Source organism: Anser anser (genome assembly GCF_964211835.1).
Source record: "Anser anser genome assembly, chromosome: 11".
Classification (NCBI taxonomy): domain Eukaryota; kingdom Metazoa; phylum Chordata; class Aves; order Anseriformes; family Anatidae; genus Anser; species Anser anser.
The window spans coordinates 23,021,510-23,037,921 of NC_139732.1; the positions used below are offsets into that span (position 1 = coordinate 23,021,510).

General features: G+C 51.4%; 2 protein-coding genes and 1 long non-coding RNA gene across 4 annotated transcripts in view; 2 read left to right on the plus strand and 1 right to left on the minus strand.

Annotated features, from left to right (window-relative positions):
- Positions 1 to 708, minus strand: part of ANKRD11 (ankyrin repeat domain containing 11) — a 125,126-nt gene extending 124,418 nt beyond the window's left edge. The window contains exon 1 of one of the 2 annotated variants that reach the window (XM_083851769.1): positions 410 to 708. The gene's annotated coding sequence lies outside the window, so the exon portion shown is untranslated. The remainder of the gene's footprint in view (positions 1 to 409) is intronic. The other variant, XM_083851766.1, reaches the window with a different exon arrangement.
- A 165-nt stretch (positions 709 to 873) lies between these two features.
- LOC310905473 lies at positions 874 to 5,802 on the plus strand. The gene is made up of 2 exons (XR_014589059.1): positions 874 to 2,457; positions 2,539 to 5,802. It is a non-coding gene; the product is annotated as an uncharacterized lncRNA (long non-coding RNA).
- An 835-nt stretch (positions 5,803 to 6,637) lies between these two features.
- SPG7 (SPG7 matrix AAA peptidase subunit, paraplegin) overlaps positions 6,638 to 16,412 on the plus strand; it is a 31,903-nt gene continuing 22,128 nt past the window's right edge. The window contains exons 1-5 of the mRNA XM_083851776.1: positions 6,638 to 6,933; positions 8,198 to 8,300; positions 9,659 to 9,748; positions 14,175 to 14,425; positions 15,429 to 15,568. Coding sequence (XP_083707902.1) covers positions 6,691 to 6,933; positions 8,198 to 8,300; positions 9,659 to 9,748; positions 14,175 to 14,425; positions 15,429 to 15,568 — 827 coding nt within the window. The 5' untranslated portion in view covers positions 6,638 to 6,690. The remainder of the gene's footprint in view (positions 6,934 to 8,197; positions 8,301 to 9,658; positions 9,749 to 14,174; positions 14,426 to 15,428; positions 15,569 to 16,412) is intronic.

The window sequence follows — 16,412 nt, forward strand, 5'->3', positions numbered from 1 at the left end:
CGGGGGGGGGGGGGTCACGGCCGCGGCTCGGCCCCGCGCTGCCCCCGAGCAGCCCCGGCGGCGGCCGCCTCCTAAAACACCCCCCTCCCGGTAACCCCCGGTATTACCGGGAACCCCCCCCCCGTTACCGGTCACCCCCCGGTATTACCGGGAACCCCTCCCCCCGTTACCGATAACCCCTCGTTATTACCGATAACCCCCCCCCCCCGTTACAGGTAACCCCCCGGTATTACCGATAACCCCTCCCCAGATTACCAGAAACCCCCCGGTATTACCGGGACGCCCCCCCAATTACCGCCCCCCCCATTACCGAGCCCCCCCCCCCGGTACCCCCACTCCCCCCCCTCACCCCTTAACCCCCCCCACCTCACCTCTGAACCCCCCCCCGGTCCCCCCCCCCGCCCCTTACCGGCTCTCCGCTCTCAGCGGGCCGAGGGCAGCCTCGCGGGGGAGCGCGGCCTGGCGGCGGCTCCGCCGGCCCCGCCGCATAGAGGAGGAGGAGGAGGCGGCGGGTGAAGGGGCGCGGCGCGGGGCTAGTGCAGGGGCGGCGGGCAGCAGCAGCAGCAGCGGCCGCACGTCCCGGTGCCGGTGGCGGTGGCGGTGCCGGCCCCGCGCTCCATGGCCCCGCTGCGCTCCGCTCGGCCCGGCCCCGCTCGCAGCGCTGCCGCCCGCTCGCAGCCGCTCGCTGAGACGCCGCCGCTCATTGGCCCGCCGCGTCGCCGCCGCTCGTTGGCGGAGCGCGGCACAGCGCCGCCCTGACGTCAGCGCGTCGGCGGGGTGCGTGTGAGGGGGGGGGCGCTGCGGCGCTCTGTTGCCCCCCCCCCAACACACAACGCGCGGAGGGCGACGGGAGAGGGGAGGGCGGAGCTAAAGGGGCGGGACACAGCTTGGCTGCCATTGGCTGGCGTGGCGCGGCGGCGGGGATGCTCATTGGTGGGGGCCTGTGAGTGACAGGAGGCGGGAGGGAGCACCACCGTGAGGTGGCGGCGCCGCCTCAGGGCCCCCCCCCCCCCCGGTGCCCCCGGGGACCGAGCCCCGCGCCCTGAGCCCCGGCCCTCGGCAGCCCCCGGGCACAACCCCCCCCCCCCGCGGGGCCCGCCGTTAAGTAATGGCGTGAGGGGGATTTGCCGTCAGCCCGTCCCGCACCCGGCTTAGTCTCGTTGATCTGTGCCCGGCCCGCTCCGTCAGAGCCCAGCTGGTCAAAAATAAAGGTTTGGGGGCTTTTCGGGTGCTCCTGTCCCTCCGTCGGCCTCCCTCTTGGTTGGCTTCTCGTCACACTTCACCAAAAAACACTGCAAACAAGCTTCTCTGGGGCCTCCGAGCTAGCAGCTGAGGGGAAATAACGATTTCTCACTTCCCAAATACCGCTGTACGGCCGCCTCGGCAGCCCCAGCGTCAGCCCCGTCAGAGATCAGCGCTGCGGGGAACCTGAAGCCTTTCTCTGCGTCCTCCTGACCCGCTGGAGCACGGCAGCGCGGGCTGTCGGCCTCTGCAGGGAGGCTTCCTCGGGGCTTTTGCTCCTTGCAGCTTACTTGCAATATTTAAGAGAAAAAAAGAAAAGTCTGTACTTAATTATCGAGTGCTTTTACCCTTTGCTGACAGTTGTGAGCCCTCAGTTCCTAAAAGGAAAGCGATACCCTGGTGCCAAGGAGGAAGGAACGCTGCGTGAGGGCAGGGAAATGAGGGCACTTGGGGATGTGCTGTCGGGCCTATTTCTGTCTGTCACATTTCTGTCCCACAGCAAACTGGAAGGACGCTGACAGGGAGGAGCTCCGTGACCCCTCGGTCCTTGCTCTGTTACTCTTTCCCTAACTGCCTACCATCCACGTCAGCCACCCAGCTGCTTTTGGAGCACCAGGCTGTCCATACGCATCCGACCGCCTCGGCTGAGCCCCCTTGTAGCTCTGCAGCACCTGTACCGCAAGGGAAGGAGCCATTACGTCAGCCGTCAGGGCAAAAACACCTGGCCTGTGCTACCGTGGGTGCAGTTCTCTGCTGATTCAGCGCCTACCGGGGTGGAAAGATGGGCATTTATTTTTAATAGGTTATACAAGTGATTTATGACTACTACAGTCAAACATCAGGGTAAATCCTGTGTGAGCAGTCAAGTGCCAGCATCAAAGAAGCCAAGAGAATAAAGCTTCTGGAGAACTTTGATTAGAAGAACCCTTACTTTAAGCTTGGCTCGTGTTTTAGTTAATGTCACCTATTAGCACTTGGAAGAGAGCTGGGCTTGGCAAACAAGATCGCATTTAGAGAGGCGGCCGCTTGGGAGGCCGGCGAGGAGTCCTGCTGATGCTCCTGGTAGTGCAGCTCCAACCTCCCTACCTCCGCACGCCATCCCGGGCTTCTTCAATAAAACAGCCTCGTGCCTATATGACTGGCAAGGTGGAGCGTCAGGCCTCCCCCGTCCCCAGCCGAGGAAGATTTCCGAGGGCAGTGGTCCCCTGCTGCTGGGTAAATGCCTCATATTGATGGTCTGGGCGTGAACTCGTGCCGGTCTGGTCTAATTACTGTTTTTATGATCCCTAATGACAGGCTTTAGGCTTCTCGCTTGCCGATGGATTTGAGCAGCACGGAGCGACGGCTGCTCGCACAGAGCTTCCCGAGCGGTCCGTGGGGTTCGGAGCTGACTTCAGGCACCCCCCGCACGCTGATGGATGCCTGGCCGCCTGAGCTCCGCGTGCTTCAGCAGCTCTCCGGGAGCATTCCCACGGAGCAGTCTGCTCCTTCGTGGCCTCCAACAGCTCTGGTCCCTACCGAGCTACTCCCCTCTTCCTGCTCTGCCCCTGCAAGCTCAGCGAGGTTGCCTCCTCGCCTGCTCTAGAGCTTCCCAAGCCCCAACGGGCAGCTGTCCTGACGCTGCTGCCATACCGCTGATTCCCTCTGATCCCCTGCCTGTAGCCATCTGTCACCTACCTGTCTAAAACTGTCTGGTCCTCAGCAGTGACTCACAGCTACAAGCCTGTGCCCCAGCAGCGTGTCCCGGCCAGGCCTGAAGCCCGTGGCTGCCTGATGGGCTGGGGTGCCTTCCTTGCCCCCAACGGAATTTCAGGCCCTGTGCTGCTCCACGTGCAACGAGAGCGATTTCACGTCTTTTAAAAGTCTGAATTTCCCTTCTGGTTGCTTCAGCTCTGCATTTAATCCCTTGATCCATTATTGATGTAACGTCTGCGGATGGCGCAGTGGATACCTGACTCCAGGTATCCGTTCGCTCTGCTTGCAAAGTGCCGTGAGATGAGTCCGAGCTAAGAGGGGGGTGGTGGCACCCTGCAAGGGGCTTCCCGAGGTTCGGGTGGCAAGCACACCTCACGGGGAGCGTGAAAATAGGGGATGCGAGTTCTCAGACAGCAGGGCTGAGGGCTGTGTTGGCTGCGGAACCTGATTCCTCTTAGCCTGAAGAACACCCGGATGGGGCTGCTAACGCTGCTTCCTGTCCCTAACCTGCTCCGGGGATAAAGCAGGGATTTCAGGCTCCGATCCCGCACCTTCCCCCAGTAGTAAATACACGTAGCATTACCGAGTGATGTCATGGCTGGAGCACGTCCCAGTGAGGCCAAGCCTGGATCAGGTTAGATCTGTCTGCTCAGAGCGTTGGCTCGCTCCCAGCGGAGCATATTGCCAGGCCGGGGACGGTGACTGAAGCCACCTTTCCCAAGGTCATCTCTCGCACACGCAGAGAGGACAGCACTCGCCTCCCCCTACGCGGCCCGGCCCGAGCCGCCCACGCACGAGTCGCAGCGCAGCCACCGTGGTTGCTGGCCGCACGCAGAGCAAAACTTCTCGCCTCTCCTTCCTGGCACCGCTTCGCGTTGGCACGGGCGAGGCGAGGACCCCAGCACCCCCTTCCTGGTGGCTCATCATCTGCTCGCCTCTGAGGCACAGTGTGAGAGGAGGAATAGGAATTGCGTCAACTGCAGCTACGTGGTGCGTCTGTAAATAACCCGTCCTGGCAGACTGGTCGCATCCAGGCCGGCGTCTTCTGGCTCAGAGGGTCCCAGCAAGAGCCCCGCAGACCCCAAACACTGTTTGTGGCAGTCAGCGAGCCCACCCAGGCTCAGCCTGTGCTGGAGCTTGGGCCCATCCAGCTTCCAGCGCCCTGCATCGTTCAGTGGGTGCAGGTTTGCCTCCCTGAAGCTGCAGCAGAAGCGTAAGGCAGGCAGGGCGAAGCCCGTTTGGCCCCCCGTCGGGTCAGCCTGGTAGAAGGCAGTGAAGCCCCGTCTAAGCAAACTGCACTGCTTCGCTTCTGATCGGGCTGTAAGTCTATTTAAATGATGCAACTCTTTTAAAAATAGATCGCGCTTAATTAGCAACAGGTCTAATCGCAGAATCGGCGGAGGCAGTGCGACACGCCTTGAGTGAAGCTGAGGTGCGGGAGGTGCACGGCCCCAGTGGTGGGGGCCCTCAGCCCCTTGGTTCCTGGCGCACTTCGCTGTGGTCGCTGCATGCTGTGTTTCCGCACTGGAAATCCCGTGCCTCTCGCCTCTGTGGGCACAGCCCGAGCTAGAGGGAGCCTCCCCCCTCAGTCAGCATTTCCAGAGGAGCTATTTCCTCCTCCAAACGTAGCTGGAGTGTAAAATACCTCCCACCCTGGTCCCTCTGCGTGCCGGGTGAAGACGTGCGCTCCTCTCTGCCAGCAAAGGACGGTGGTGGCGAGGGCTGGCGTGGCTTGCACGGGGCCGGTGTTTGTGCTCAGCTCGAGCTATGACCGGCCCGTAGAGATTAATTGCAACCAGTTTAATTTTGTGTCTGTAAATTAAGCTGTTTGACGATTAAGCCAGTGATACAGAGAGACTTCCAGGAGTGAGGAGGACATTAACATGCTAATAGACCTTGCTGGTAGAAGGTTTGCTTAGACACATCCCAGGGGGCAGATGACAATTAACATCCTAAGAGACTCTTCTAGAAAGAGGATGCTAATTCAGACCTGCTGGGAAGGGAGAGATCCTTCATACGGATAATTATTTAGTATTATTTTATGTAGCCCTGCAACCTCCCATTCAAGAACGCCTGAGATACATTAGGACAGGTGAGTTGGGAGAACCAACCACAGTGACAGTCACTAAAGTTTTCCTGGAGCCACCAGAGGGGAGGGAGAAACACCTGCAGAAACCATCCTGGTCAGAAAAACAGGAGGGAAGAAAGAAACAGGACTTGACTTATTGAAAGGGAGTAAAACGGCACGTCAAAGGAAGTGGGCAGGAGGTTGGAGATCAGACCTGCAGGCCTGGCAAAGGGAACGTACATCGGAGTAGAGCAAGAAGGGTGTAACTGCGGCAGGAGGGAGGGGATGTTTGGGAGGAGACAGTTTACTCCGAACGTTGTCAAAACAGAGCAGGAGGGCACCACGGTGCAGTGAGGGCTGTTCAGGGCGAAACTCCTGGCGTGAGTGCAGAGCAAGAGGGCCCAGGCAGGGCTTGTAGGGCCAGAAGCCATGGAAAGCTTGCCCTGGACGGGTCAGGCAGATGGTCGTGGTTAGACAGAAGCTGGCAAATAGCTTGGCAGAGCCTGTCCTTGGGGAGCTGCAGCTCCTGAAGGACTTTTGTTATGGATTAAACCAGCCGTTACTGAAGTGCAGCCCGTGAACCTCTTCAGTTCCTGGGCCACCCTTAGCACAGTCTCCTGGGGAAAGCCGTGGATCTCCACGTCTGCGTTCGCTGGTGGTACTGGGCAGGTGCAGGGGGTACTGGGCAGGTACTGGGCAGGTGCAGGGGGAGCTCTGCAGGCTGCCATGGGCCCACAGGCCAAAAAGCCTGGAGGCTCTGCACCTGAACTTGCTTCCCCAGAAGCTTGATCAAAAGGTTGCTGTTGCCCCTAAGGTCTTCCACCTTACAGCTTTTACTGGTGTTTCTGGATGAACCAGGGGGAGGGCCTCTCATAGTCTTAACTGGCATGGCAGCGATCGCAAAACTTGTATTTTTGACTGACTTTTAGACCCTGAATTGGAAGGAGGGTGGAGTCATTGGAACCATGAAGAGACAAATTGTTCAGGTTGTGCTCTGAAATGCTTTCCTGCCCCAGAGAAACATTCGGTGGAGGACATCAGGCCTACCAGCTCTGCCGGGTACAACTAGGGCGAAACGGAAGAGATTACACAAGATTCGGGATCAGGGACTTAAAATGCGATGACCTTTGTGATATCTGTACACGGAGGCTGTAACACCACTCACAACCTTGATTTCGGTGTAACGCGTGAGCGGATTTTTGCACCGCCGTCAGGACTGCACGCCTGCACTGCCAAACACGGTTTACGGAGCTGGGAGCTGCCAAACGCACTGTGGGGGCTTTTCCTCAGAAAAGAGAGCCAGCTAACCCGCCTGATAAATGGCGTGTAGCTGTAAATACACACTGAATATTTATGTATATTCCAACGGTAAATACGTCTGTGCTCGTCCCAGTTCCGACGATACCTGGCGGTGCCTCAGGCGCGGCCGCCACCCCCCGCTCCCCTCAGACCGTACCGTGAGCTCCAGCAGGGCCGTTCTCCCTCAGCAGCGCCTGCCAAGGCCGGGCACAGCCCCGTTCCCCTCCGCCCCACCGGGCCGGGCCGTGCCGGGCTCCCCGTGGCCGCGGTACCCGTCCGGGCCCCGCCGCCCCCTCGCCTCACGCCGCGCCATGACGAGGGCGGAGCCAAGGCGGCGCCGCCATCTTGCGGCATGGCAGCCCCGCGGCTGCCCGCCCGCCTCCAAGATGGCCGCCCGGCCTTCACCGGGCGCTTCCGGCCGCGCTGAGGCCTCCTCCCGGTGGCTCGGCGCTCCCTTCGGCGGCCCCGCGGCGCTCGTTCCCTGGCGGGCCCCCGGCGGAGCGGGCCGGGGCCGGGTCATGGCGCTGCTGCGGCTGCTGCTGCTCCGGGGGCGCTGCGCATGGCCGCGGCCCGCCCCGCCGCCAGCCCCGGCTTGGGCACGGCCTCGCCCGCAGCCCCGGGGCCTGCAGGTAACGGGGGGCGGCGGGGCCGGGGGGGGCTCGGTCGGAGCGGCCCGAAGGTGCCGTGCCACGGGTGAAGCGTTGGGAGCGTCCAGGAGGGCCGGCACGGGCTGAGGGCGCCTGGGCTGTCACCGCCGAGGCTCCTTTCCTCCCCCCCACGGTGTGCCGGTCCCTGCACCGGTCCCGGTACCGGCGGGACGGGTCCCCCCTCCGCGGCACCCGGGTGGCCTCCAGGGCCCCTTCCAGCCCAAACCCCAAACGGTTGTGGGTCCGTACAGCACCCCCCCCTGCGGCTGTGCGCCATAAATGCGTTTTTTCCCCTGCCTTGCTGTGCTCCTGGTATTGTTTTGCTCTCAAACACACGCCCTTAATGCATACAGAAGTCACGGATCTTCTCTGAAGCAGGCCTGCGACATGATTTGACTCTGTTTTCTGCGTCAGCGCAGCGAACAAGTGCGGGCAGTCCAAGTAGGCAAAGGAAGAACAATTCTGAGACTGCTCTCTGAGAATCGTGCCAAGGTTTTTCTACTACCACAGCTCTGTCATCAATTTAAAGTAGCCCGAGCTGTTCTGTTCCAAAAAATACTGATCCCAGGAGGTTACCCTCTCAGGCAGACACAAACAGTTGTGCTGCTGACTACCAGATGGGAAAAAGAGGGATTTCAGGCAGGTCAGTGCTCCTGTCCAGCTTGCTGCACAGAAACTTGCCCCTGTGCATGAGAGGGGCAGCGAGACAGGGAGTCCCGTCTGAGGAAGGGAAGGGTGCGTTCAGTGAGGGTATTACTTCGTGTCAATTCTCAGATGCTAAGAAATTGCCCTTAAATGTGGATATAAACTGTGGGATTGCTGCTGAATGACCATGGGGAAAACAGCTGTGTTACCCTTACAGCAGGGTTACAGAGTAGTAGTTGTTCAGATTCCCTCCTGGGGGAGGGTATGTTTGCATTCTAGGAGTTGATTTCTAGCATATCTTTAGAGTGAGGAGCAGCGGTAGAGCGAGGAAAAAGATAAAAATTCCAAGTGTTTTGAATATATGTTTCTATTTATACGTGTGCTTACTTTAAACTGGGTTATAAACAACGTCTTCAAAGTCACATGGCAAGTTCGCAGCACAATCAGGAATAATATTTGGGGTTTACAACTGCTCGTCCTGCAACTTAGCCACAATATTTTGATGTTTTGGAATTTCTGCCTCATGGGATACAGAAACGATAAGCAGTCGCAGAACTTTAACGATAGTTGTCTTTTTTTTCTCCTTTGTCTTTCTCTTCAGAGCCTTCTGTCACAAACACTTTCCCCCACATCTCAAGGCCTCAGTGGAGTACTACTGAAACAACAAATAATTCGAGACCCTGTCAGGCTTTGGAATCTCTTAGGTGAGTCCCAAAGAGCAACTCAAATGAGAAACTTGGAGGGGAAAAAAGGTCTTATTTAGTAAGAATGTTGACTTTTCCTTACTTTTAATTCCTGAAACAAAGCTGTCCTGTTCTTGGCTTTGGGAGCAGAGTGCCATTTGCCGGGGTTCTAGGTTTTTGGTGGCAGAGATGAACAGTGGCATTTTTCCACAAGGAGCTCGGTGTGATTAAGTGAGCACTTGAGTCATTAGACCTAAAAGCTAATTTAAAAACAGCAGACTTCAAACTAGAGAATCTTCCTGTGCCTCATTAGCAAAGCCTAAGAAGAAAATGTCATTCACCTTAGAAATCATATCATGTAACCTTGCTAAAAGCCTTGCATTGGAGCAGGTTAAAAGTGGATGTTATAAGGTGTTATCTGAATTCTTAGAGCAAAAGTACAAAGCTGTAAAACAAAGGCAATTATTCTTCTCACTTTCCTCTTCAAATTGGGAAGGCAGCTTTGCTGATGCTTTTGAGATTTGAACGAAAGCGGTCCCTGCTATTGCGACCGCTGTGGGCCTGGTGAGCTCGAGCTGCTTTACCTTGAAGAGTTTGGTTTTTTTTGGGGGGGGTAGAGGGGGTCATTTGTTTTGGTTTGCCCCCTTTTTAAAAATAAAAATGAAAGAAAAAAGATATGCATGATCTTTCAAATGGCTGTGAATCCTCTAGTAGAAATAGCAGTTGACAAGCAGCCCAGCTCCTGGGCTTGCTTCTTTTTCCAGACCATGAGAAATAGAAGCTACAGTTCTTAAGTCAATTGCCTTGCTTCTGAAATTTTTGCATTTTCCTGGCAAAAAGCCTTCACTTAATTGTTTTGTAGCAGCTGCCGTGGGTTTTACTGTTTGTAGCCATCCTTCCTTGGCTTTTATGAGAGTATCCTAACAGTGTGTACTGAGAAACCTGCATTGAACTTCAGCAGATGATTTCCTCTAGCATGCGTTTACAGCTCTAGCGTGAGGCTGTTCTTCACTGACCCCACCAGTGTTAACTTTGGTTATGCCTTGGGGAACGTGTAAATGCTTCAGTACTGAAGGAATTTCTCCAAATGATTTTTTTTGCCATATTAAAACACTGTCTGAACAAACTCATATTTTGATTGGATTGTTGAGGAGTATATATTATATAAGGAAACCGAAGGAGTCTGTCCCTCCCAGTACTCCCTCTTGTGAGGCTGTCTCATTTCGGTGGCACACAAACGAAGCTGTGCACTTGGGTGGGTGTGGAACCGAGGTTTATGTGCGTTGGGAGCTCACGTGGATTTCTGCCATCCTTGGTCCACCTCCCTCACTGCCACCTGAGGTCTTTGGTAGTAACTGCTTGATTCTGCTTGCCTGCAGGTAGCACTTACTATTTTAGTACTTCAAGCTCTCGAGGGAGTAACCATAAGAATGGAGGATTCAAGAAGAAATCTCCAAAGGAGGATGAGGGTATGTACATGCCAAAACGTATTTAATGGCGTGAATCTTCTGTGTGTGTGTGAGGGACACGGGTGGAGAGTGTGGAAGATCAGCCTTAATGCTCATCTCTCTGGGTGCTGTAAACTTGTTCCCGTAACGTACCAACTGTACGAGCCTGTGGCTATGAACGAGTTGGAAGGGGGGGATTTTGTCTTAGCTGATGGTAGAATAAAGCTTAAGACAGGCCATGAAACTGATTCTCTTTATGTGCTGCTTTGCATCCTGTGCAAATAATTGTTTTTTGCTTTAATTTTGCCACTTTACAAAGGGGAACGGTATTTACTGAGTTTTGGTTTGGAGGTTTTGGTGTAGAGCACTTCGGCTTCATTAAGAACTAAACGTTAATACAAACTGAAGCTGGAATCGGTTTATTTCTTATTTCGTTCACCTTCTTTATGAACGTGTCTGCTTCTAGTGGTTTACAGAGCTCAGGTATAAAAATAGATTCTTAAAGAGTTCTTAGCTGTGTTAGTAAGGGCACTTGCTCAGAAATTTTCTTTTCATTAACTTGGTCTTCCTAGATACTGTGTGGGTACTGCTGAGAGGTCAGCGTCCGCTCTGTACCTTAAGCTTGTTGGGGGAAGGGGAGAGAGGAATTCCAGGGTGCTAAAAAGGAGCAGGGACATGAAGGAGAACATCTGTTGTGTACGAGACAAAAACCTTGCGTAACTTCTGACAGGCCAGAGTTTTGATCCTTGTATCTTCTACCAGTAGGTTTTCATCAGAGATTTTTCAAATTCGAGCTGATTTGTGGGTGTCCCTCCAAGTCTTGGTATTGTCAGCAACAGTTTGCTATTTGTAAATTGACAACAGCTGCATTCCGTTTCAAAAGCGTAATTTGATTCTTCCTTTCCACTTCTGTAAGGAAAATTCTTTGCTCATTCGTGAATACATTTCTTTCCCTCCAGTCTCCCAAGAACTGAAGTGTGTGCAGAGTTTCTAGGATCTGGATTAGGCGTGTTTTCAGGCTCTGTGTTGCAGATTTTGAGCTGTGAAATCCCACAGCTGAGGGCATGTCTTGCATCTACTGGCCTGGGGATTTTTTTAAGAAAGGAGTCAGAAGCGGTCCGGATGAAGGCCTCATTCTTCTGTCTTGTCAACGACACTTTCAGAAGCGTACCAAAGACCTAAGCGTTTTATTCATTTTATGGCACTCGTTGATGCTTGCAGGGGCTGGTGATGGTTCGAGAGGCTTTACGTGGATGTCTGCTGCTTTCTGGACTTCTGAGTGAGGGCTGAGCCTCCTGGAGATGGAGGGCTCCAGACCTTTGCACTGCGAGCTGGAAGGCAGTTAACATCACACTGCTTTTGTAGATTACGTTATAAACTTTTACCTTGGTGCCTCTGATCTGGATGCGAGCGCAGGTATCGCCGAGTCCTCGTAGAGGAAGCCGGAGCTCAGAGGCTGGGGTGCTTGTGGTTTGCGAGACCACACAGGGTGATTGTGAGCACAGCGCCTTGAGGTATTGTAGCTGTTAAAATTAGTAAACAGTAACATGCTGTGTTCTGCGGCCTCTTTTCTCCGGTGATTAATGGCTAGCTTGACTTTGGGAGGTGGAATGCTACCCCATGTCTCCAGGGGAATACTCATCTCTGCAGTAATTATTAAAAAGAACTCTTCAAACTGTCAGTGCAGCCCTTGCAAGATTTTAATCAGAGAGTTCAGATTTGGGGTTAATGGCAAATCATTGCTTCATGGAGGCTTTTGGAGACTAAAGAGCTGGAAGTATTCCCACAGCTGTTGCTCGCAAGTGTCACATCCAGTTACTGGTTCTCATTTACTGACTGTTGTGGGGTAGCTTATGGTGCAATATGAATGTTGTACTGTAAAGACGGTCATATTTTACATAAACTTAGGATTAGATTAATTTTGTCCTTAATTAAATGCAGGGTAGAAGAAGCCTTTGTGTTGTCTTCTAGCTTTCTAGAAATTTCTGAAATTATTCAGCTGTAGGTTAAAGATCTGAGACAAGTCTTGTATCCCAGACACTCTTTGTCTCAAGATATCTAATGGCTAGCTTTTACCCTGTAGTGATCCTTTTTTGTGATAACGTCCTCAGTGAATGCGTGCTTTACAACATACTACATGCACGCTGACTTTGTCTGAAATTTGACACAAAGAAGTGTTTAGCAATAGTTGACTCAGATCTCCAAGAAGGAACTTGCATGGCAGGAGCTGGATGCTTTCTTTAAGTCAGAACTCCTTTTTCTAGTCGTTCCTTTTTGCTATAAACTTATTCGGAACTTGCTCGGTAGTTAGGGATAATGCCCAGGCTAAGGCCTCTACAATACTACATTTTAATTTTTTTAATAAAACTGCTGGATGTTAGCCTGCAGTTTTATGACGGATCGCTTTGTTCTAATGAGGCTGGATCTAGCAGATAACGCAGAAGTGAGGAGATGGCATCAAAGAACAAAGTGGATGGGCTGGACGCAGCGTCTGAGCTTGTCACCGTGTTTTGGAATTGCGACCTTATCTGAAACGCCGCATTGTTTCTATTTAGGAACAAGCCTTTCCTGTTAAATGTGGAGCAGAGCGAGGAAACGAGTGAAAAATGATGCTGTGTATCTGAAGGACAGAGTACTTTTTTTAGCATCTGACTGGGTCATATGTTTGTCCCTCGGTTTTGTTGCAGTGTGTATAAGGGTCTAATTGGTGGCTAGTGATAAATGCTGGTGTCAGAACACTTGTTATGAATTCGCAAATAAATCTAATCTGGGCTGCAGCAGGCAGATGCACTAGCAGTCCAGTGGCACAGAATTAATTTATTTCTAGATGTAGAATAGTATTTATGTATGCCATGTTGCTGTTGATGTTAAATTGTATATCAAGAACGAGCAGTAAATTATATATTGAGAAGTTCCACATATAACTGGAAAGAGGAAGATATTTGTTGTCATCTTAACAACTCCAATGCTTGCTGGCAGTTGACATTGAGCTGTGCTACCACAGAATTCAGAATTTGCCTGTGCAGCACAGAAAATGTTGGGAGCCTGAAAGAAAAGATTTGGTGGCAAATACTGCAAACCAGCCGTCCCTTTTTCTCGTGTCACCACTTCAGTATGTCACCGGTACAGTAAAGGTGGGGGAAAGCACATCTAGTGTGTAATGCTGATACAGATCCTTAACGTGGACACGTTATCAAGCCTGTTCAAACATGAAGGTGGTTACGCAGCAGGGGAGAAAACGTGCAATGAACAGTGAGATTGATTTGCAGTATATTTTGATTCAGAAGTAAGCTGCGTACCACTCTTCCTGTGCGGCGTTCGATTTGCTGCAAGTGCCGATTCTCTCTTAGGCAGTAGAGCTGTCGTTGGTCTCGTGGTGCAGAGCGCCAGCAGATCAGGAGTTCACCAGGAAGCAATTATCCCTCAGCACTGCGCTACATGATTTAACAGTGAAACTAAGACTGGTTTTACTCACTCCTAATATTTTTTTCAGTGGATATGTTAGTAACAGCCTGAGGACTAGGCAGCGTAGAAGCGTGTTGATTAGAATTGGGCTGTAGTCATACTTGAGTGATTTTTTAGCAACAAAGGTCTGGTGGCTTTATTATTTTATCCATCCATATTAGGCCAGGCAAATGAGTCCTTCATTTCTGAGCAGAATGATACTTGGTGTCACCACAATGGGGGCAGTGGGCTATGACCATCTGAAGTCTCCTGGAGCGCAGTCGGACTGCCCCGAAACACGGGACGCTCATCAGAGCTTTTCAAAATGTTAGAGGTTGGCTTCGTGCATGACAAATTCTGGAAGTAAGGGACTTTCTTTGGCTCGCTGATGCTTTAGTTCCTCCTCTTACCGAAGCAACACTTAAAATGAAAGAGGCAGTCCTCCATTATCTTTGTAACGTGTGTATGCAGTGCCTCCCTGCGTGGCTTTTGGGGCTTTGGGGAACAGCTGGATATAGATGTGGTAAAACAGCCTCGATTGGAAAAGCAGCAGTGTGATGCAAGCAGATGATTGCTGGCTGTCAGGATGCAAAATGTGTCTCCTTCCAGGCAACCACTAAGTTTACGTGTGACTGCTCGTGCTTTCGTAACCAGGCTTTTGCCCTGGTGCTGTTCCGTATGCACAGCTGAGGCCCTGTGGCTTGACAGCCTAGAAGCCAGGAAGGCCTGGAAGTGAAATGTAACCCAGAAAACCGACTCCCTTGTGTAACCTTGGGCAAGTCACGCAGCCTCCTGTTACCTTTGTGAGCCAAGCTAGAAAACGGCCTGTGCAGAGCGAGTTAGGTCCTGCCACTGAGTGTAGTGCCTCCAGAGAACCACGCAGTAAAAGCGTTAAAGGTACCCTTGTGTCAGTCTTTGTCATTTAGGTGTCCCTTCTGTTAGTCAGAAGGCTGTGCAGTTACATGCTCACGTCTTTTTTTCTCTGATCTTTTTCTTTTTTAAGAGGAAGAGAAACGGAGGAAAAGGGAAAATCAGATGCACCTTGAACGCTTGCGGGCACTCCTCATCATAACTTTAATAGTGCTGATGTTTCGATTCACGGTCAGCGAGAACAGAGAAGGGACCAACATTTCCTGGAATTATTTCATCAATGAGATGCTGTCAAAGGGGGAGGTCCAAAGAATCGAAGTGGTTCCAGAAAGTGATATTGTAGAAATTTATCTGCACCCGGGAGGAACTCCGCATGGACAAGTTGTGAGTGGCTTTCTCTGGTTGGAGTAGATGATCTTAGATTATACTGTTGGAAAGAATTGGATTAATGAATTATATGTTCAGTAAAACTCTAGCTGGTAAATTTGCTTTTCATTAATTTTACTTTCTGTTGTTTGTAGTTCAGGGGGCTTCTATTACTCATACCAACCTGGACACTAAGATTTTTATTTTAAACTGTAAGAATAATTAATAGTGACCTGGAAGGAAACATTACGAACGTTTAAAAAGCTGGGAAATTCAATAGTTCTTTCTTCCCAGCTCAGTCTAAAATGTCAGAAGGTGTCTAGAAGATGATTGTAAACTCTTAATTCTAGATCCAGTTCTAAAAATTGTCTCCTGTTTGGATTTTAGGTTCAGTTGCTCTGTCAAACTCCATCAGACTTCCTTCTTAAATTTTCCAAGATGGGGAAAAAAAAGCAAAGTTTGATCACATGCTTGCTTTATTTCCAAGAGTTGCCACCAAGAATCGTTACAAACTAGCCTGAGCGATTAAAATATTGTTCTTGGGTACATCCCACTTAGTTCATCGATTTATGATCCATTTTGCAAACTGCTGGATGAAATTAATTTCTGAGAGAGATACAGAAACAATATCCAGAAGGCCTCCTGCCCAGTGATGTAGTTTTCCAGATGCATTGTAAAACTTTGACTGGACCCAAGCTATCATTACAATTAGGTTTATAATACTAACTTCATCCTCCAGTCTGCCTACAAAATCATTGCATCTCCTTGTTTCTAGAGAGCTGAGATTTAGTTCTTGGCTTTAATGCTTTCATAAGGTGCCAGAAAGCCGTGAGGTGCTGCCGACTTGATTTGGAGGCCCAGTGTCAGTTACCTGCTCATGAGTTCGTTGGTGTAGCCAACAAAGGACGTAACAATGCTAACTTTTATCTGACTTCTCCGTTTCGTGCACCTCTTCTGCTCGTTGTTGTCTTTATACCACACTTACAATTTCTTTTTGCTGCTTTTGATTGCATGTCCCCAGAACGTTACCCTGTTGTACACAATGCGGGTGGCAAACATTGACAAATTTGAAGAGAAGCTGAGAGCTGCAGAGGACGAGTTGAATATTGATGAGAGAGAGAGAATCCCTGTTTCCTACAAACACCCTGGCTTTTATGGAAAGTATGATATAAACTCGTGCTTACTGTTGATCTTATGTTGGCAACAACATCCTTCACTTGAAGAGCAAAGTTCCTTCCAACTACATGTTACGTAAATGCAGAACAAAAAAAGTGGTCCCTGTTTTGGAGTACTTAAGCAGTCTTTGAAAAACGCTGTAGATGTGCCTTAGTGACTCAGAAATGAGGGTCTCGAGATGTCTGGAACTGCAGCACGTAGTGGACCAAAATATTTGGGGTCAGTGTCAGCAGGTCTGAGCAAAGTCTGTCAGTTGCTGCATGTCCTTGTGCAGCTGAGCACTTTTCGTCCTCATAATCCATTATTCGAGTGCAATGTGAGATAGAAATCCTGACTCAACTCGTGTGATGTTACACCCTGGTTTGTGGAGAATGTCGGCGGTGCAGTAAGCCGTCCCCCGTTAGAATGCTTCAAGGAAGGCCTGTGGTGGTGGTTCAGTCTGTAAAAATAAACACCTAATTTTGGCCTGTTTCTCCAGCAGTTGTAGATCAGAGGACAGCCCGTGCTGGTGCTCGCTCCAGCTGTGAGCCACATACTGAGCAGAGCAGCTTTGATGCTAAGATAGAAAATCTCACTGAGGGAGGAGTGCTTCTATTAAATTTGCAGCCCCTTTCTGTTACCTGAAAGGATCTTGGGATCCTTTGCTTTTAAAAATAATAATTAAAAAGTCCGTGCTTAAAGGTTTTAATTTTGAAATAAACTGCAATGAGCAAGAAGTAAAAATCTGACAAAAGATTACAGAGCACTGGCTAGCCTTTGTTCTGTGCTTTCGTATGATGTTTTGCGGTCATTTGCCGCTCACGCGGTTTATTTGCCCTTCTGTTCAGAC